Raw genomic sequence first — 21,221 nt, forward strand, 5'->3', positions numbered from 1 at the left:
TCAGGGTAACATTTAGATACAATCTAACCAGAGAATACTAAGTATATAATAACATATCAGTTGCCTCTCTTGTTCTCATTTAAGAAACCTATCAGTCTCTCAGTTTGGACAAGTCCTCACACCAAACTGAGCAAGTCACTTCACTCTAGTCTTAGATGCCTCTTCAACAGAACCAAGACCTCTCCAGTATCTTCCAAATCTCATATTTGATGACTCTGTGCACTTTAAATAAGTATTTTATAACATTTGTAAAAGTTAGAAAAAAACAAAATGAAACAGCAGAGTGGTAATGATGATATAGAGGAGACTTTGCAATGCCTTCCTATTTAGCCTTGCTCACACTCCAAAACTTAAGCTCTGGATGGCAGCCATGATGAAAGATCTGGCAGTAATAGCCCTCCTCATTGAACCAAGGACCCTTCAAGGTTTCTTTGACCTCTATTTGCAAAGCAGCCTTGAGGCCTGTGACTATGGGCTCTGACAGTGGCAGGAGTCAGCAATTAAGATATATCTAATATTTTCTTTCACTAATATGAAAATAGCATGCCTTTATGTTATCAAGTCCTCTCACATCTCATTCTACCCACCTAATCAGGTTAGATACTGTGGCCTAAGTATAGGCTTTTCTCAAAGCCCTCCTGTAGAAATATAAACATATTTTCTAACTTAGGATGCTCAGATGACTCTAAGGGCTCTACTAGTCCATGCTAATGGACTGGATAATAAACTATAGGGTCACTTATTTAGAAGGCTGCTCCTGAGCTGGCCTCAGACTGTCCCTCCAGGCTTGCCTCTCATGGCTGATCTCTTGTTCTTATCATTATGATCTCTTATTTTCTCTGATCTTTTGGCCTTTGCACACACATTTCCTCTGCTTGGAATCCACTTCCTCCTCCTCCTCTTTACAAAGCTGATTCCTACTCATCCTTTAAGTATCAGTGTTCATTGAATTGTGTCCCCCAAATGCACAGGTTGATGTCCTAAACCTCAGTATCTCAGAACGTGATGTGGTCTGGAAGGACCAGCTTTACTAAGTTGGATGAGGTCATTTAGTGTGGCCCTACTCCAACATGACTAGTATCCTTATAGAAAAGGGAAACTGGGAGAAAGCTACACATAGAAGAACACCATGTGAACATGAAGATAATTATTCACAAGCCAAGGAGAGAGGCCTGGCACAGATTCTCCCTTACAGCCCTCAGAAGGAACCAACTGTGCTGATACCTTGTTCTCAGATTTCTGGCCTCCAGAACTATGAGATAATAAATTTCTGTGTTTAAGCCACTCAGTCTGTGGTACTTGCTTCATGGTAGCCCTAGCAAATTAATATATCCATTGACAAATGAGTAAGTAAACTGTGGTATATCCATACCATGGAATAGAAAGGAACAAACTTCCCTTGAAACGCACACAGCAGCATGAGAGAATTTCAAAGGAATTGTGCTGCATGAAAAGAAGCCTGACAATGAATGAGTATATGATGGATGTGCAATTCTAGAAAACACAAACTAATCTAGAGTGAGGAAAAGCACATCAGTGGCTGCCTGGGGGTGAGCGGCAGGGCCACAATGGTGAGAGCAAGATGTGTGGCAAGAGCCAACAAGGAAGGATCCGAAGAAGCACAAGGAAACTTGGGGGGGGGGGGTGATGGTAGATTCATTATCCTGATATGGTGATGGCTTCATGGCTAAGTCAAAAGCTATCATGTTGTGTATATGTACCTATGAGAAATTTATCATATGTCAGTTATACCTTAGTAAAGCTTTTTTTTATGGGTAACTGCATAAGTTAAATGTGGCTCTCTGAACCTAAACTGTTACACTTTTCTATGAGAAATGCTGGCATGTAAGCAATAGCCTCAGTTATTCCTGGGACATTTTGTACTTCCCCTTAATAAGACAAATTTCCCCCAGAGGAGTTTATATGTTGATGAAAGAGTGAGTGCAGCTTTGCAGCTGGCTGCAAGAAGTGCCCAGCAAAGACCAGAGATGTGTCTTACACACAAGTATTTCCTAAACAAGAGGCAAATGGGATATGATGTTCTACTCTCTGAACATACAATTGTTCTAATGTCTCTAAAAACAATTACTTCAAACTGAGCTCTAATATAGAGACCTCCCTAATTTCAACATTAGTGGAAAATATGAAATAATTCAAAGGTACCAATTGTTTTTTAAAGAGATGAAACTATGTACTTACCCATGTATTCTTTACCCAACAAAGAAAATATAACATGTTAATAAAAAGAGAAAGATGGTAGTTAATCTCTTTTAGCTTTTGCTCTGCCAAATTTCTGCCTAAAAGTAGCAACTAGATTAAACTTATGATTAGGACTTTTATTCCTTCCACTTTTCCATATGCATAGCGCCTTTGATAAAATCCAGAGGACAAGATTAAAATGTGACCCAATGAAAGGAATTCTGCAGAAGGCTGCAACTTACCAGAGGGCCAGTTCAAATTCTAGGAGGGAGGAGTAACTTGCCAGGTAGGTGCCACAGTAACTGAAGGAAAGTAAAGTGTAATCCAGAAGAACATTGCCTAAAATATAAAATCCATTACAAGGATTAGTCATCATGTTCAGAGTAACTATAGTCGTATAGTTAAACTTCCCATGCCTAATAATTTTCCGTAATTCAAAAGCATTTAGCTCCTGGAATAAGAGATGTCTCAGCTGGTTTCTAAATATGAACAGAAAAGTAAAATCAAAGTTAAGATCTATTTTAAAAAGTTTTTAGAGTGAATTAAGACCATGAGGTCACTGTCTCTAGTGTCAAACTGAGCACACTGCACCATGTGTATCCCCATGTATCCCACGTTGCTGTGGCTGTGCCACAGGCCAGCAGCTGTAGCTTTGATTCAACCCCTAACCTGGGAACCTCCATAGCACACTGCACTATGTCTGTCCCCAAGAACCATAAAATATTGCATAAATATATGAAACAAGGTAAGTTAAAAAGTTTTTCAAACAACTTGAAATACCTCAGGGTTTCTGTGATCTAATGGAGCGTTATAGCCTTGTGCTTCTCAAGTTTAATGTGCCTATGACCTCCTCTGGGGAATTTGGTTAAAATACCAATTACAATTCAGTAGATCCCTAATGAAAGCAGAGTTTTTTCATATATAACAAGCATACTAGGTGACGCAATGTTGACTGTAAGCAGACCACAATTCGAGTAGCAGGGTTCTAGCCCACTTAATTAAATTCACTGTGATGAGCCTAATTCCTTCCTTATAAAGGTGTATTACCAAAAAAAAAAAGGAAATAAACTGAAATTCCCACCACAATGAAAAAAAAACCTTCAAAAAGCCAAGAAAACCCTTCATTTATAAGAGCTAGATCTGGGCACATCTTAGAACTAAATCCTTCAGTCATGGCAGAAGAAAGGTCTTACAAGATACCTTTTAATTTGGTCCTATGTCAATCCAGAAAAGTTGTATATGTAGATGAGGAGTCTTAGCCGACAGTCAGAGAAAGCCACAACTTCATAAGGAATGTGAGTTTCCAGGATGCCCACAATTCCATTCATAAACTTCGGCACAGTCCTAATTTCCATGGTAATAAGTATTATGCAATTCCCACAAGGGTAGCAAATGGTGCTGTCCTTGACACAACATTCTGCTTAGGAATCCTTGCACGCATCTAGGAAAAGATATGTCGCCATCAATAGATCATATTTCAAATTATTTTTATTTTCTTGTTACTTTACTTTATTTATTTATTTTGGCTGTGGTCACTGCATGTGGAAGTTCCTAGGCCAGGGATCAAACCCTTGCCGCAGCAGTGACAATGCCAGATCTTTAATCTGCTGCACCACAAGAAAACTCTTCTTAGAGTTCCCATCATAGTGCAGCAGAAACCAATCCAACTAGGAACCATGAGGCTTTGGGTTCAATTCCTAGCCTCGCTCAATGGGTTAAGCATCGGGCATTGCCGTGAGCTGTGGTGTGGGTCACAGAAGCAGCTCGAATCCCATGTTGCTGTGGCTGTGGCACAGGCTGGCAGCCATAGCTCTGATTCAACCCCTAGCCTGGGAACCTCCGTAGGCTGTGGATGGGGCCCTAAAAAGCAGAAAATAAAATGAAAAAGTAAAATAAAATAAAAGTCTTTTCTTAAAAAAAGCAAACAAAAATCAAGAAATCTTTGAAACACAAGGATTGTCTTTCCACACATCTAATCTCTTTTCACTCCCATTCTGCCCAAAACAATCTCAAAGATAAAAGAACACACGTGCCAGCGGTGAGACCAGTTTGAGTGCAGGCATTCCAGAAACTTAAATGCAGATGGGAAAGTTCCCATCTGCATTTAAGTCTAAGAGCCCTCCTCAGAGAGCTCTTCCAATGAAGGAAAACCTCTGTTCAAACCTGAGAAAATCTCAGAAGGATTTCTGGGGTCTTGCATGCTGGGAAAGAAAAAGTCAAAACAGAGAGAGAAAAGAGCTTGATCCCAATAGAAAACAGGGTGCAACCTGGGCCTTTGCTTTATAACTAGTTTTGATTTTAAAAATAAACTGTAAAAAACATCTTTGAATAGGACAGCTTGCTTTGTGGTTGTGAACCCAGAAGGAAAATTGCTTCTTTACAAAAATGGAACGTGTGTAGCCATATTTTAGATCAAACTAGAGATAAATGCAGAAAGGAAAAGGAATAAGTCAACATGAATGAAAAGGTCAGAACATGAAAGGAACATATTTTATACCATTAAATATTTTATATAGCATCATAAAAAGAATAACTTAACTGGTAAGAATAACAAAAATAATACACCCTCTGAAAATAAGTAAAATCTAAAATGCATAAATTGGTTAAAAAACAGGGTAACTATATAAATATGTCCTCACAATTTGTTACATCTTATTGATTCTTCAATATAGGCATTACACCATTCTAAGTGATGTGATAAACAATATGCACTTATTTATTATGAGATATAGTTATTCTCCAGAGATTCCTTGTTTGTGTATCAATTGTAGATTTTTGGTTTGCAGTTCGAAAGGAACATATTTTAAAGTAAGAAATGTGTGGTGAATGTAAGCTAGATGGAGGAGTCTGGGGTGAGGGGAGACTCTATCTCTATTTAATTATTAAAATATGCTTAAAGAAAAATGTCAAGGGAATGGAGAGTACAGCCGGGCTGGTGCAGGACGCCCCGTGGAACAGAGTGCCGGGAACACTCTAGCATGTGGAAGGAACGAAATGCCAAGTTACATCCTTGCAGATGCTTACGATCACCACAAATGCAAATAAACCCAAAGTCCACGGACGGGAGTTAAAGGGAAGGGATTGAGGTCATTAAGTTTGGGGAAAGTCACCAAAGACGTGGAAAGAGCTGGAAATGTGTTAAGTGAAAAAGGGGACGGAGTGGGGCTGGGGGTGGAACGGAGAGCATTCACAGAGAACGGAAGTCTGCAGGAGGGTTTGGGGTTGAAGGAGAAGATGTCGAATTTGTGGGAGAGCAGGTCTACAGGAGAGGAAGCTGCGGGTACAGCTGAGGGAAAAATTTCCTCAAGACCGAGTCAGTTAGGAGGCGGGCGGCAGTGAACCTCACGGACGCGGCGCTTCGGGCTACGTCTCGTTCCCAGCCTTGTACCATGAGCCGTGAGCCTCGCAGCTGGGCCACCCGCGGTAAACGTGGAACCCAACTAGGATCTGCCGGGTTATTCCGAAGCCCCAGCCCGCCCGCCCGAGTTGCCTCCACTGTTTACCGCTTCGTAACCCCTGCGCCCATTGGCTCTGTCCTTTGAGACGCTCATGTTTGAGTCAAGCGGATTGGTGAAAGTTCTGGGGGTGGAGGGGTCTTGACGAATGGAGAGCGACGCGCGAAGCGCGGGGCGGGTACTGGAATGGCCCAGCCCGCGGCAAATAATTAACAAAGTTGCTAAGTCTCAGCACTAGAATGAAATGTTGAGGGCTGACTGTCCAAGATTCGTGCGGGTATAGTTTTATATAATATTCAAATCCTCATCAGTCCCACTTTACAGAAAAGGAAAGGGAGGATAAGAGAAATAATTTGCTCAAGGCTACAAAGCTGAGTGGGATTTTTTAAAGCCAACTCTAGAGGAAGTTCCCAGTTGCTGAGCAGCGGAAATGGATCTGACTAGTATCCACGAGGATGTGGGTTTGATCCGTGGCCTCACTCAGTGGGTTGAGAATCCAGCGTTGCCCTGAGCTGTGGAGAAGGTCGCAGACACAGCTCTGATCCGGAGTTGCTGTGACTGTGACACAAGGCCAGCAACTGCAGCTTTCATTTCACCCCTAGCCTGGGAACTTACATATGCTGCACCAGCGGCCCTAAAAAGCAAATAAATAAATAAATAAAGCCAACTCTAGTCTACATCTGGAGTGCCAAACCTTTAATTACTTTTTTACACTTTCTGATGTACCCTCAGCTATTTCAAAGAGGCAGACAGCTCCTAGAAATAACTTGTGGGAAGGGCAGCAGTTTGTCCTTGCTTCTGCCCTCCCCTCTCATGCTCTCCCCTGCCCGCTGCCCTTTGCCTTCTTTCGTCCTTTCTAGACCTATCTTCTTCCCTTCTTTAGGTCACTCCTTTCCTTCCCATCTTGTCACCTTCTCTTCTTTTCATCCAGAGATATTTACCAAGTATCTCATGTGCTAGTCATTTGGAACTGTAAAGGGAAATAATCAATAAACAAATCTATCCTAGGAATGGAAAAGAATTTTATTTGAACCATACCGAGGACGATAAGCTAGGACACACAGATTCAAGAACCACTTAAATTGCTTAAAATTATTCAAATTACATTCCTGAAAATCCACAGAAGAATGTTGTATCAAGTGGGTATATACGGTCTGCAAAAGCAGGTGGCACTTAGAAGGAAGAAAGCTATCACAAGTCTTCCAACTCTTGATCTTCAACCAGCAGAATCAGTTCAGTTTAGCTCCTTCAGGTCAATTGCTGACAATTATAGCTGCAAAAAAATGTGAAATGCCTTTACCTGTGGCTAACAGCAGTGTGTATCCAGATGTTCATATACGATGCACACAACCACAAAGGGCTTGGAGCTGATCCAATGTGATGCAGAGCAGCACTACAGAGCAGTGGTTTCCTGGGACAGTGTCTTTTGTTTTTAATTTCTTTCTCTAAGGAAGTTACCTTATTGATGAATTGGATCTTTCTAATCATTACAACAAATTGTTACACTTTTCATACTAATTAGAGGATGAGCTATTCCAAATAAAAGTTCTCAAATAATCCCTACACCTGAAATCCTTAGTTTGGCCAATCAGAAATTTTGCCTGGCCAAGTTTAACTTTATACTTGGCCATGGTTAATTTCCATGATATCATTAATGCGCTAAAGACCTTCTAAAAATTAATTTTCTAAAAAAGTTAAGCAAAAGCCATGTTTTAGCAAAAATGTGGTCTATTTTTTAATTTAGTATCTATAATAATAACATTTATTTACCACTCATTCTGTGCTAAGAATGTGTTTTTTTTTGTTTGTTTGTTTGTTTTAGTCTTTTGTCTTTTTAGGGCTGCACCTGTGGCATATGAAGTTTTCCAGGCGAATCGAAGCTACAGCTGCCGACTGACACCACAGCCACAGCAATGCGATATCTGAGCCGCGTCTGTGACCTACACCACAGCAATGCCAGATCCTTAATCCTCTGAGCAAGGCCAGGGATCAAACCCAAGTCTTCATGGATACTAGTCGAGTTCATTAACCACTGAGCCAAGAGGGGAACTCCTGTTTTCTATTTATTAACTAATTTAATCTTTCTTCAGTCTCTATAAGAGAGGTATTAAGTTTTCACCGCTCCATTTTACAAATGAGGAGATTGAAATACAGATAGAACTTGCCCACATTCACACATTACTAAGGGGCTACTGTAATTCATATGGTTTTATAATAAATTCATATGTTGAATTATGAATTCATAGATTCATATGTTGAAGCTCTATATCCCCAGCACCTCAAAATGTGATCTTATTTGAAAATAGGTTCATTGCAGTGCAGTTGTAATTAGTTAATTAATATGGATGGGCACCAATCTGATATGACAGGTACTTTTATAAAGAAGAGACATTTGCACAGGAACATGCTCACAGGGGAAGACATATGAAGATGAAGCAGAGATAAGGCTTCTATGCTTCAAGGAGTCCCAGAGATTGCCAGCAAACTGCCAGACTCTAGATGAGAGGCATGGAACATATTCTCTCTCACAGTCTTGAAAAGGTACCAACCCTGCTGACACCTTGATCTTAGACTTCCAGCCTTCAGAGCTGTGAGAATAAATTTCCTTTGTTTAAGCCACTCAGTTTGTGGCACTATGACATAGCAGCCCTAGCAAACTAATACAAGGGTGGAGTTAGGATCAAACCCAGGCAGGAAGGCTCTGAGATGGGTTTGTTTATCACCTCACTCTGCCTCTCACAAGACAGAACTTATCAAAATAAAAATACTACCCAGCTCCCCCACCACCACTTGCCCTCAATAAATGGCACAGGAGTTACTAGCTTGAAAATATATTTGGACAAACAAAACATTGACTACCCTTTTCCAGTATCTGTACCATGTACCGTAGAATCCCCTCTTTCCCAACCTCTAAATTAAGAGGAGCTAATAAAGCAGTGGTTCTGGCCAGACGTTATTCATAGACTTGTGGACTAAATTCACTAACCCACCTGCCTAACTCTGAGTCTATTTGGGCTTCAATTTCTCCATATTTAAATTTTGAAAGCAGACCATCTTTCTGAGGTTAGCAATATCCAGATATGGGCTGTTTTCTTTGGGTGAAAATTAAAAGTGTAATGGAGCAAGACTGTATGAGGCTCTTACTGTAGAAAAGAATAATGGGACATTCTTTTCCCTGCTAATAAAAAGGAAAAACAAAGTAAATGGCTGTGGGAACAGCAAAAACAGGCCTTAAAGTGTTAAGCAGCCCTAATTTTAACTGTTTTTAGCTATCGCTAATCTTGAGTTCATGTAACTAGATTTGTCCCTCACAGAGCTAGTTCCTTAATCACTCTCTGAATTATTTCCAGCACCTGGCATTCCTTTCTCCTCACTCTCCCTTGTAGTATTCTTCATTTCAGAGAAGAAAGTCTCAGGCTGATAACCGCAGAGAGAGCAGAACCAGTTACTGATCTACCTGATGCGAGCTGTGACTGGATGTTTTGTAGGAGGAAAAAGGATGCGAGGCTGACACAGCTTTGATCTCAATCACCTATCCCTAGACAATGAGCCCTGACTGTAGGACTTCTTCCTTTTCCCAAGGATGGGGAACACAGTCTGTGACAATGACCTACTGTGTTCCCTCTTTGCCTGGCAAATACATAAAGCTACTCTTTCTATTTCCTCCAAAACTCTGTCTTCATATTTTTATTTGGCATCAGTGCACAGAGGCAGCAGAGATTTCAGTAAAAGGTGACAGGGTGAGAGGAGAGACAGCAGCCTTCCCAGTAGTTATATTAGGCTAGTACCAACAGAAAAAGGAAAAGGCTCTCCAGGTGGCTGGGCGACCTGGTCTCAGGTCCTGGAAAAAGGAAACTCTAGAGAACATATTCTGGAATCCTGGGTGTGCACTGGGTCTGGGGCCACAGGCCCTAAAGTCAGGGAGGCCTCGGGGCAGAGGGAGAGCAGCGACCAGGTCGGAGTAATGTGAGGGCTGCCAGGGAGCACCTCCCTGCGGCCTGGGCACTGGCTGAGGGAGATCAGAGTCAGAGTCAGGGTCAGGCGCGGACCCCAGCAGGGTGGACCGGAGACCACCATCGCTCGGGGTCAGAAAAGGCTCTTGAGGATTTAGATCTTCTATTGTGCATCTCGGAGTGCGTGCACCTCATGGCCAGCATGATGAACTGTGGCATAACAGCCACCTGCGGTGTTTTAAGCCTCGCTCTCACTAAACCAGGAAGGCCAGCCCTGGGTGGAATTGCTCCAGGCGGGCATCTCCGCCGGCCGCAATTCGCCTCCAGGCGCCCGGGTTGAGGGCGGCGCCTTCCTTTAAGCGCTGGGTGAGAAAGTGCCTGTGTGCTGGTCGGGCCGCCACTGGGCTCCTGCGCGCCTGTTTGCTTCCAGCGTGGGCGGAGCGCGAGGTCCTGGGCACACCTCCCTGAAGAGCAAGTGAGCCCAGAAGTGGCCTTTCGGGAGGGCACTTCTGGAAGAGATAGGGAGGGAGAGAGTGGCGACCGACTTCCTGAATCGCTGGGCAACTCAGGAAGAGAGCTCAACCCCTGCTGCGCCAAGATGTCTGGAGGATCAGCCAGAAGCCTGGGGAAGGGTAAGGCCGGCCCACCACGATCTGCGGGAAAAATCTGAGCGACCCTCGGCCACGTGTCCGGGAGCCGCTGCTCTGGAGCTGAGCCAGCCATAGGGGGGCCCCCACCTGGGAGAATCGGCCCTGGCCTCAGCGAGCTAGGGCCAGGCCCGGGGTCTGCGGGAGGCCACGGGTCCCAGATACTCTCTGGGCTGTAACTGCCTCCCCTTCTTCCCAACAGGAAGTGCGCCCCCGGGGCCGGTCCCCGAGGGCCTGATCCGTGTCTACAGCATGAGATTCTGTCCTTTCGCCCAGAGGACTCTCCTGGTCCTGAATGCCAAGGGAATCCGGTGAGAACCAAGGCAGCAGCAGCTCTCCTCTCAGGCCAAGAACCAGCTGCTGCAAGCGGCGCGAGTGGGAATCTCAGACAGGGTCCCCATAGCTTCTTTTACTGCAAAATAAATTATTCTCAAACTTTTGGGAGGACATGTAAAGCTATGAACCTAATCCTTTCCTCCGAGGGCAGTGGGAATGCTACAGACTCCACCAGTCTAGAACACCGCATTTAGATTAACAATTTAATGGATCCAGAAAGCTGAAGCTTCAGTAAAGTTAGTGATAGGCTGGGATCACTCGACTGGTATTCAGGTGAGGCTCTTTTAGCTCTGGTAGATTCCCGATTCCTGGTGCACTGTCTTTTCCCTTTCACGCCATTTCTCCATTCTTATCTGGCTTATTTGATATCCTTTCCTGTTATTCTGAAGATAAGATCCCTTCCTGAATTGTTGATTCACCCCAGTCCAGAGTCCAGACCTTGACCTTCCTCCTGGCAGAGTGCTGACATAACTGTACTTTGTATATTTCTAAAGGTTGGATTGTTTGCTGAGTCACAGGAAGTGTCTATGCCTAAAAATTCAGACTTTGGGGAAGAGTCATTGAAACCTGTATGGTGATGACAAATGGGTTATCTGCAGGAAATATGCAAGTCACTTCAGTTTTCTCTGTTAAATATCCATTGTCACTACCTCTCTTCCAATGACTTTTGGAATCTGTTGAACAGACATTAGATGTGGAGGTTTAAAACCAGCCCCTATTCTTAAGAAAATTTCCATTTATGTGCTTAGAGTTCGTAAATTAATTTTAGTTTTCTAGGTGGAGAATTAGGCAAGCAATTCTTTTCCCTAAAAGAAACATAAGATGAGGAGTTCCCTTCATGGTGCAGGGGAAACGAATCCGACTAGGAACCATGGGGTTGTGGGTTCGATGCCTCGCCTCACTCAGTGGGTTAAGGAACCAGCATTGCTGTGAGCTGTGATGTAGGTTGCAGATGAGGCTCGGATCCCAAATTGCTGTGGCTGTGGTGTAGGCCAACAGCTTCAGCTCTGATTAGATCCCTAGCCTGGGAGCCTCCATTTGCCTCGGGTGCGGCCCTAAAAGGACAAAAGACAAAAAAAAAAAAAAAAAAAGAATTGTAAGATGTGCTCTTAAAAAAATGAATTATTTTTGGATTAGCTATCACTGCAGTAAAATTTGCATCTTATTTGGATGAAACTGATTCTAAACACATAGCAAAATACGCAATATTTGGTGAAATTTATCCAAAACTATTTTTATCCAAATACAGTAATATTTCCTGTATTAGTAAGTATTCATTTATTGCAAGAAAGGGAAATACAATTAAAATTTGATTAAAAAAAAAAGCACCATATCTTCTGCTCATACAATTATAAAGTAAGTCCAGAAGCAAGACACAGCTATTATGCTGTGGCACTAAGTCATGGGTTAGTGTCTTTCTGGAACTCTAGGTTGAAGACAACCCTACCTTGTTTACTGAGACAGTTTTCCAAAGGAAAACTGAAGTGATTATACCATGTACATGTGTGTATATGGAAGGTAAAGAGTAATAACAGCTGCTAAGTAGCACAAACAGAGGTCTTCTATGTTCATGGATTAGTTTTGAGTCCCAGGAGATTTCCATTAGTGTACTAGATTTTACCATCTGATAGACTCTAATAAAGCATGGTTTTCTCTAAAGGCACATCTTCCAACTTGTTTGGCAGGGACCTTGACTTGTTGGCTCATGTTGCCAAGTTACCAAGATGCATGTGTGTTCTGAGAACCTTCTTTATTACAAAAGCCCAGTATTTACCTTTCTGTTTCATGGCAAAAAAAAAAAAAAAAAAAAAATTCAGAAATGATAATTTCCTTGGCAAGGAGATTAGTTTTTCTTGCAGTGGCTTGTATCTGTGTGTTCAGTGGTCTGTAAGCACATGAACCTTTTGGCACACAGAGGCCAGTGTTCAATCCATGGCCTGGTGAGGGGTGGGGTGTTGCATATTTAAATCCTCAAGCTAGGAGTTCCCGTCTTGGCGCAGTGGTTAACGAATCCAACTAGGAACTATGAGGTTGCGGGTTCGGTCCCTGCCCTTGCTCAGTGGGTTAATGATCCGGTGTTGCCGTGAGCTGTGGTGTAGGTTGCAGACGCGGCTCGGATCCCGCGTGGCTGTGGCTCTGGCGTAGGCTGGTGGCTACAGCTCCGATTCAACCCCTAGCCTGGGAACCTCCATATGCCGCGGGAGCAGCCCAAGAAATAGCAACAACAACAACAACAACAACAACAACAAAAAAGACAAAAAAAATACAATAAATAAATAAATAAATAAATCCTCAAGCTAAATGCTGTTCTAGCTACTGAGGTGGATGGGGAAAATGATTATATGAAACTTTCCTTTCTCTTATTTCCCCTAAAATCTCTCAGACAAGATAAGAGTTAGATCTAAAAACAGTCTTAATACAGCCTGGACTTCACCTGTTTTCTTTTGTATGGGTTTACCTAGTGTAATTTACCCATGTACATTTTTTTGAAAACATCAGCCAATGGAGATTTAATCTGAAAGGTTTTTTTTTTTTTTTTTGATTCCCTTAATATTCTGGTAGAAAGTGAGGAAATTTCTTTTTTTTTTTTTTTTTTTTTGCTTTTTCAGGGCCATATTTGTGGCATATGGAAGTTCCCAGGCTAGGGGTTGAATCATAACTGTACTTGGGGAAAAAAAAAAAGTAAGGAATTTTCTATTTAGATTAGCAAAAGGAATTGAATTTTATCATGTTGATTCTCAAGTAGTGGGGTGTAGACACAATTCAATTAGTTGCCTCATATAATATACAGTTAAAATACTTCTTAGCCCCACATGGAATATCTTCCTAACAATCTTAAAGCATTTCCACCTATTTATTCAACAAATACATACTGAATAACTATCTAAAACTGCTTATATTTCTTCATAGCATTTAAATCTATTTAAAATTTTGCTCATTTACATGTTTGCTTATGAATATGACCAAGACTCACAAGATCCCTGGTTTCATGGACGTTATATTCTAGGGAGGTGACATAATAAAAGTATAATTGAGCAAAGTGATTTCAAATACATACTAGTTCAGTGACGAACATCATACAAGGAATATAAATGGGGCTAGTGTGGCCAGATCATAATGACCAGATGGAAAGTCATAGGAAAGAGATATAACAGATAAGCAGAAGACAGATAAAATGGCATGCAAAGGGGTTTAGAGTTTAATCCTCACTGCAGTGAGGAGCAGCTGAGGGCTTGTAAGCAAGCAGGAGGGTCACTGATCCAGTTTGCTGATCCAGTGCATGGAGGATGGACTGTAAGGAGGCCACTGTGGAAGCAGAGGGACCAGGGGGACTACTGTAGAGGTCCAGGTGCCAGATAATGTCCTAGACAAGGTGGCAGTGTTAAAGCTGAGAAGTAGATAAAGCCAGAATGTGATCTGGAGGTCTAGCTGACAGGTCTTGATGACCCATCTGATTTCAGGAAGACGGGACAGAGGGAAGGAATCAAGGCTGAGCTGACTCCTGAATTTGGGGTCTGATCAGATAGATAAGTGGGTGGTGGAACCAGTGAAGCTTTCTTCAGGAGTACAAAAGAAATGTTACTCTCTTGACTGTCTTCTATGTGTCTTTCAGGCATCAAGTCATCAACATCAACCTGAAAAATAAGCCTGAGTGGTTCTTCCAGAAGAATCCCTCAGGTCTGGTGCCAGTTCTGGAAAACAGTCAGGGTCAACTGATCTATGAATCTGCCATCACTTGTGAGTACCTGGATGAAGCATATCCAGGGAAGAAGCTGTTGCCAGATGACCCCTATGAGAAAGCTTGCCAAAAGATGGTCTTTGAGTTGTCTTCTAAGGTGTGTGTGTAAGACATTTCAGCTCCCATTTGAAACACCTTTGGTTGTGAAGCTAAATCAGTGTTGTCACTCATGGTTCAATGATTTGGGAGTAGCAAACCAACAGGGTGATGCTCTTGTCAGCTCTGCCATGTGCTGCAAGCCCTTTCATGGTCTGGATCCTATTTACCTCTCCAAAGGTATGCCTCTTCCCTCTTCTGACCCGGTGTATTCCTGCCACGCTGAATGTTTTTCTTTTTTCCAAACTTGCCACCTTCTTCTCAACTTGCTGGAAGACTCTTCCTCCTTCTCTCTTTGCCTGGTTGTCTCCAAGTCCTCTTTGCTCTGTAGTCAGCGTTTCTGTATAAGCAGAACCCTCAGACGTTGAGGGCTCACTTTACTGTGCCAATTTATACAACATCCTTTGATTTTGGTATGGAGGGGTGTCCTCAAACACCCACCACCCCCACAGAGGATACCAATGGACCACTGTACCTGCCCAGATACTCTTGTCTTCTAGAAACTTGTCCAGGCTGGGTTAATGCCCAGCTCTGTGTTCCTACATATGCTAACTTTCCCCTGTGGTAACTGCCTACCTTCTTGCCTGTGTGTTGCCCCTCGGCTATGACCCTCTTGAAGGTTGGGCTATATTTCCATCACTCTCAGCTCACTGCCTAGGCATGTGACCAGCTCTGCCACTTCCTAGTTATGTGACTCTGAGCAAGTACTTAATATTTTACTTCTGTGCCTCAGCCCATAATTTGTAAAATGAGTATGAAAATTGTTCCCTCCCCATAGATAAAAATCATCTAGAGCAGAAGCCTACACAGCGAAAATACTGTGTTAGTTTTAGACACATAGTGTCTAGCAGTGAGCATCTCCTGTGTGTTGGCAATAGCTCCTTGCTGACTGAGTTATTGGCATTACTTTAGAAGAGCTGTCTGTATTTTAATTAGCATCAATGTTACAGGTTAGTTTAAAAAATTACTGTATACAAGGAAGTGAAAAAATAAGGAAATGAATCAACAGTAGACAACAATAAAGGTGACATCCGGTTATATCCTGTTGTATAGTCACCTTGTCAGGATATATGTCCACATATAAAGAGATCTCTAATCTGTAGAGAAAGAAATGGTCAGAGAAATACCTAGAAGATGAGACCTATAGGGAGAATATATTGTTTAAGGAGACACTGCAATGAGAATCCAGTGGGGAAGGAAGAGGGTGTTGTCTGTTTGGCAGAATGAGAGTGGAAAAATACTAGAAATGGCTGCCATCAAAGACGGTGAAGAGGGAATATGGTATTTACAAGAAAGATGCTAGATTATCAAAAATAATAACAAGAGGTTGACTGTATTCTCTAGAAAGAAAATGAGCTAAAAGTTAGAGATGCCCACTGTTACTTCCCTGCTCACATTCAGGGAAGAGGTGGCCTTAGAAGCATATGACCCCACCATCCTGGCCACAGCTTAGCAAATCAGAAATGCCCCCAAATGTACCCTCAGACCAATCATCTTCTCTTCTGGGAATTTGAAAGTGAGACGCAGAGACTAAGACAATGTATGTGTTAAGACTTTGGAACCTTGGAGACTTGACAAACAAAAGCTACATAAAAAGTGAATTTTTAGGAAAGCAAAAATTAAGAGCATTGCAAAGGGAATCAATATATGGAAAGTAATGTGGAACAGACATTTAGGAAGAAGCAGAGATGAATGTCCCAAATGGAAAAGTGGAAGGAAGGGCTGTCTGCCCACATCCAGTTCCAATGAAGGCAAGCTCTACAAACATGGATGGGGTTTCAGGACATTCTGTCTGTTTACTTACACTGGGACGAGTGGACTTCTGTCTCTTGTGGCGACACACTATCAAAGACCAAAGTATTAAAACACACAAACTTCTCCATCACAAGTGGTAAAGCATCTGACACACCACCTGTCAAATCTTGAGGTCGTCAACCACTTTGAACTGTCTTCTCATGCCCTCCCCAAGGTATAAATCAGGAAAGTCTCTTCCCCAGGTCCCTTTGCACCTGGGACTAAGGCCTGACAGCAAGGTTCTTTTTCTCAGACACACACATGGTATAGTTCAATTTTGAATTGAGCAATGTGGGTAAACAGACTTGGTGTGAGGCCCTGGTTCTGCTGGTGAGAGTGGCTGGTGGCAGAGCTCCTGGCTTTCAGGAGCCAAAGTGGTTGCAAGGTTAAATTGCAGGGTGGCATTGGTTACCTCAGAGTTCAACTTCTGGCAGTGGCACAACTTTAGCATCCAGTGCTCAGCTCTGTGGCAGCAATGGGTGCTTCCCATCAGTTCAGTTCTGAGCATGACTTGGGAAAGTTCCAGCTTAGTTCCAAACGTGTTTGTTCAAAAGTCTCTCAACAATTCTACGAGCCACTCAGGGTCCTTTTAAGACATTTTTGACTCAAACTCTCCAAAGGTTCTCTTATTTGCAGCTTATAAAATTCTAACCAATGCAGCATCTTAGGCTACAAAACTGTTTCTAAAATCAGGATGTGATCTCTGTGAACACAGGAATTGGTGCACTTTTGAGGTTTCTAGAACATCCTGACACTGGGACTATGAGGGTTCTATCATGCTTTTGTATGATGGGGCTGAATAGTTAGCCTCACACTGATGAACTAAAAAATTATTTTCTGTCTAGGTACCGCCTTTGCTAATACGCTTTATTAGAAGGGAAAATGAGGCAGACTGCTCTGGCCTAAAAGAAGAATTACGTAAAGAATTCAGCAAGCTAGAGGAGGTAATCAGTTGTTTCTCTTCGCTTTTATGGAGAGTAAATGGTACATTATATTCACTCTTGGCTTCCTTCTACTCTTTCCTTCTTTCATAGAATTATAGGTTTGTGAGGTTCATCTATGTTATGTGTAGTTCATTCCTACTCCTTGTATAATGTTCCAAGATATGGCCGTTGTAGAATTTATTTATCCATTTTATTCCTGAAATAGTAATCATTTCCTTTTTGGGCTATTATAAGTAGAGCTGCAGTGAACTTTTTTTTTTTTTTTTTTGGGCTGTGCTCATGGCATGCGAAAGTTCCCAGGTCAGGGATCAAACCTGTGCCACAGCAGGAGTTCCCGTCTTGGCTCAGTGGAAACCAATCTGACTTGTATCCATGAGGACACAGATTCAATCCCTGGCCTCTCAATGGGTTAAGGATCTGGCATTGCTAGGAGCTGTGGTGTAGGTCACAGACATGGCTCAGATCCTGAGTTGCTGTGGCGGTGGTAGAGGCTGGCAGCTACAGCTCCAATTCGACCTCTGTACTGGGAATCACCATATGCCACAGGTGCGGCCCTTAAAAGACAGGAAAAACCCCCTGTGCTACAGCATTGACCCAAGCTGCTGTAGTGACTCTGCAGTGGATTAACCTCCTCAGCCACAAGGGAACTGTAATGAAGGTTTTTATACCTATTTTTTTGTGAATATATGTTCACATTTCTTTTTTTTTCTTTTTGTCTTTTGTCTTTTTAGAGCTGCACCTGCAGCATATGGAGGTTTCCAGGCTAGGGGTCTAATCAGAGCTGTAGCTGCTGGCCTACACCACAGCCACAGCAATTCGGGATCTGAGCCGCGTCTGCGACCTATATCACAACTCACAGCAACGCTGGATCCTTAACCCACTGAGCAAGGTCAGGGATAGAACCTGCGTCCTCATGGATGCTAGTCAGATTCAGTAACCACTGAGCCATGACAGGAACCCCTACGTTCACATTTCTGACTAATAGAATTACTGGTTTACTATTATGCATGCACTCGACTTTAGCAGATACTATTAAAACATGGTTGTACCAATTTACATTCCTCTCAGCAGTGATTCCACCTATACTTTGTTTTGTTCATTTTAAACATTTTGATGATTGTGAAGTGGAATGACATTTTGGTTCTAATTTGAATTTCCCTGATGACTAATGAAGTTGAGCACCTTCTCAAATGGTTATTGGCCATTTGGACTCCCCCCCCCCCTTTTTTTTAAATATGTGTGTACATATATATTTTTTTCTTTTTTTATTTCTAATGATTCTTATTTTTCCATTATAGTTGGTTTACAGTGTTCTGTCAATTTCTACTGTACGGCAAAGTGACCCAGTCACACATATTATACATTCTTTTTCTCACATTATCCTCCATCATGTTCTATCACAAGTGACTAGATATAGTTCCCTGTGTTTGGACTCCTCTTTTGTGAAGTTCAAGTCTTGGCCCAATTTCTTGATAGGTGTTTTCATATTGATTCCCTGGTCTTCCTACATTCTGAATACCAGTCCTTTTGCGGGGGGGGGGGGGAATATTTGTATTACAAAGATCTTTTACTCTGTGGCTTGTTTTATTTTTCTCTACTTTCCAGTTTATTTTGATGATTGTTTTGCTTCATCCCAAACCAAGAGATCCTAAATCTTAAACTGATCATACTTGGAAAAGCTAACTTGGATATGTCACTTGCTTAACTTAACTTGCTTTTATCATTTCTGAAAATGAATTTTACCAGATGCACAAATAAGAAGTACTCTTATGCTGTTTAATGTTCAGGTTCTGACCAAAAAGAAGACAACATACTTTGGTGGAAGTTCTCTTTCTATGATTGATTACCTCATCTGGCCCTGGTTTGAAAGGCTGGAAGCCCTGGAGTTAAATGAGTAAGACATTTGAATACCTTGTGCATAAATTAGGACAATGACAACTGGAATAGTATATATTGACCTCTTTTATAAGCAGTAATTAAAATACCTCATTCACCTGGCTTGAATGGGAACAAGCAGACAGGAGGGGTCTTGGACTTTCCAGGGCATGCCATCCACCTGGCCTCACCATTCTTCCCCCATCCCTGGGGGTGGGGAATTCTGTGCCATGTGGTAATATGTTTTAAAATCAATTTAGTCCTTCCCTCCTGGTTAAAAATCCTTAAGGATGTACATTTTTATAAGGATGTTATGCAGGACTGTGTGCCTAATGCCAGCACCCATTTATCAGCAAGAGTCCTGCACTCTTGTCCAAACTCCATGTTTTGAAGTTTGGCAGCTACCTTGGCTTACTCCCACTTCTTAGAGCTCAGAGCTATTCAGGGTAATATTTAGATACGATCTGACCAGAAAATGCTAATTATATACCATATTGGTTTCCTTTCTTGTTCTCATTTAAGAAACCTATCAGTCTCTCAGTTTGGACAAGTTCTCACACTAAACTGAGCAAGTCACTTCACTCTAGTCTTAGATGCCTCTTCAACAGAACCAAGACCTCTCCAATATCTTCCAAATCTCATATTCAATGATTTTGCATACTTTAAAGAGATATTCAAAGAAATTTGTGGGAGTTCCCATCATGGCTCAGGGGAAATGAATCTGACTAGTATCCATGAGGACACAGGTTGTATCCCTGGCCTCTCTCAGTGGGTTAAGGATCTGGCATTGCTGTGAGCCATGATGTAGGTTGCAGACATGGCTCAGATCTAGCATTGTTGTGGCTGTGGCATAGGCCTGCAGCTAGTTCCAGTTTGACCCCTAGCCTGGGAACCTCCATATGCTGCAAGTGTGGCCCTAAAAAAAGAGAAAAATTTGTGAAAGGTTAGAAAAACACAAAAGGAGGCTGCAGACTGGTACTAATGATATAGAGGAGACTTTGCAATGCTTTCCTATTTAGCCTTGCTCACACCTCCGTTCTTTCCATCTCTCACAGGTGTATAGACCACACTCCAAAACTTAAGCTCTGGATGGCAGCCATGATGAAAGATCCGGCGGTATCAGCCCTCCACATTGAACCGAGAGACCTTCGAGCTTTCAATGACCTCTACTTGCAGAACAGCCCAGAGGCCTGTGACTATGGGCTCTGATGGGGACAGGAGTCAGCAACTATGATGTACCTGATATTTTCCTTCCCTAAATATGAATAATAAACATGTGAAATAAAAACATACTTTTCCAGTGCTCTCATTATCTCATTGGATCACCTTCTCTCATTAGACACTATGGTCTAACTGTGGGGTTTCCTCAGGGCCCTTCTGCAGAAATGTAAACACATTTCTAGGATGCTGGAACTCTAAGGGTTCTAACATAGACCATGCTGAAAACCTCTAAATCATCTCTAGTGAGAGCTGGATTTCAATCTAGACTTCTAACTGCCCACAGGACATTTCTACTTAGACACGGTGTTGTCATTTCAAGAGATGCCCTTTCAGGTTTGTCTTGAAAGTTGAGAAACTTTGCTCATTCTGTCCTTTCCATCGCCTACACAATTCCATTACCTTTCTTATTCCCATTGTTGCTGCTGAAGAGCAGACCCACATCCACTCAAAGCCAAGGGACTAGGTGGCCTCTTACTTGTTTTCCCAGTCTCCAATCACTAACTCCTTCAAAGCCTTTGCTAGACACAGGTGACCCATATATGTAATTAAATACTGTGAAGACCTCATCCATCAATTGTGTATATAAGTCTGGATAAGTAATTCAGAAATATTAATGTCATCTTCTAGTCATTTCCATAGCCCACTGCACTTCTCACTATTTATTTATCATATCACCTCCATGAAAAGGTAGGTCAAGAGAGCACCATTTCATTCTACAAATGATTCAACTCAGTTCCTGAGGTTAAGTGAGGCCTTAAGATGCTGGCAGAAAGATATGGAGAACAATCACAGCACAAGGTTCTTACATCGAACTAGGGGGCTGTCGACCTGCCCTAATATAGTCTGGTTTCCTCTCTCTCTTTTTTTTCCTAGCGCCGCATCCGCAGCATATGGAGGTTCCCAGGCTAGGAGTCCAATCGAAACTGTGGCAGCCGGCCTATGCCACAGCCACAGCAACGCTG

At 42.3% G+C, this 21,221-nt stretch overlaps 2 protein-coding genes across 2 annotated transcripts in view; one reads left to right on the forward strand and one right to left on the reverse strand.

The window, feature by feature from the left end:
• Positions 1-5,674, reverse strand: part of CFAP43 (cilia and flagella associated protein 43) — a 128,265-nt gene extending 122,591 nt beyond the window's left edge. The window contains exons 1-3 of the mRNA XM_084995350.1: positions 5,588-5,674; positions 3,400-3,640; positions 2,442-2,538 (exon numbers count right to left, since the gene is read on the reverse strand). The gene's annotated coding sequence lies outside the window, so the exon portion shown is untranslated. The remainder of the gene's footprint in view (positions 1-2,441; positions 2,539-3,399; positions 3,641-5,587) is intronic.
• Positions 5,675-10,133: 4,459 nt separating this feature from the next.
• Positions 10,134-20,326, forward strand: GSTO1 (glutathione S-transferase omega 1). The gene is made up of 6 exons (NM_214050.2): positions 10,134-10,239; positions 10,457-10,565; positions 14,204-14,426; positions 17,065-17,163; positions 18,951-19,057; positions 20,094-20,326. The coding sequence occupies exons 1-6, from the start codon at positions 10,206-10,208 to the stop codon at positions 20,245-20,247; spliced, it is 726 nt and encodes a 241-aa protein (NP_999215.1). The 5' UTR covers positions 10,134-10,205; the 3' UTR covers positions 20,248-20,326.
• The last annotated feature ends 895 nt before the right edge of the window (positions 20,327-21,221 follow it).

The sequence above is a fragment of the Sus scrofa genome, chromosome 14 (assembly GCF_054392235.1).
Source record: "Sus scrofa isolate SSC_HxYL_T2T_F1_AM1 chromosome 14, Sscrofa_HxYL_maternal_Yorkshire_Landrace_v2.0, whole genome shotgun sequence".
NCBI lineage: Eukaryota > Metazoa > Chordata > Mammalia > Artiodactyla > Suidae > Sus > Sus scrofa.

Coding starts and splice junctions, on each gene's coding strand:
- GSTO1 (NM_214050.2), top strand. CDS start 10,206: ATGTCTGGAGGATCAGCCAGAAGCCTGGGGAAGG. Junction 14,427..17,064: donor TCTTTGAGTTGTCTTCTAAG/GTGTGTGTGTAA, acceptor TTTTCTGTCTAG/GTACCGCCTTTGCTAATACG. Junction 17,164..18,950: donor AATTCAGCAAGCTAGAGGAG/GTAATCAGTTGT, acceptor TTTAATGTTCAG/GTTCTGACCAAAAAGAAGAC.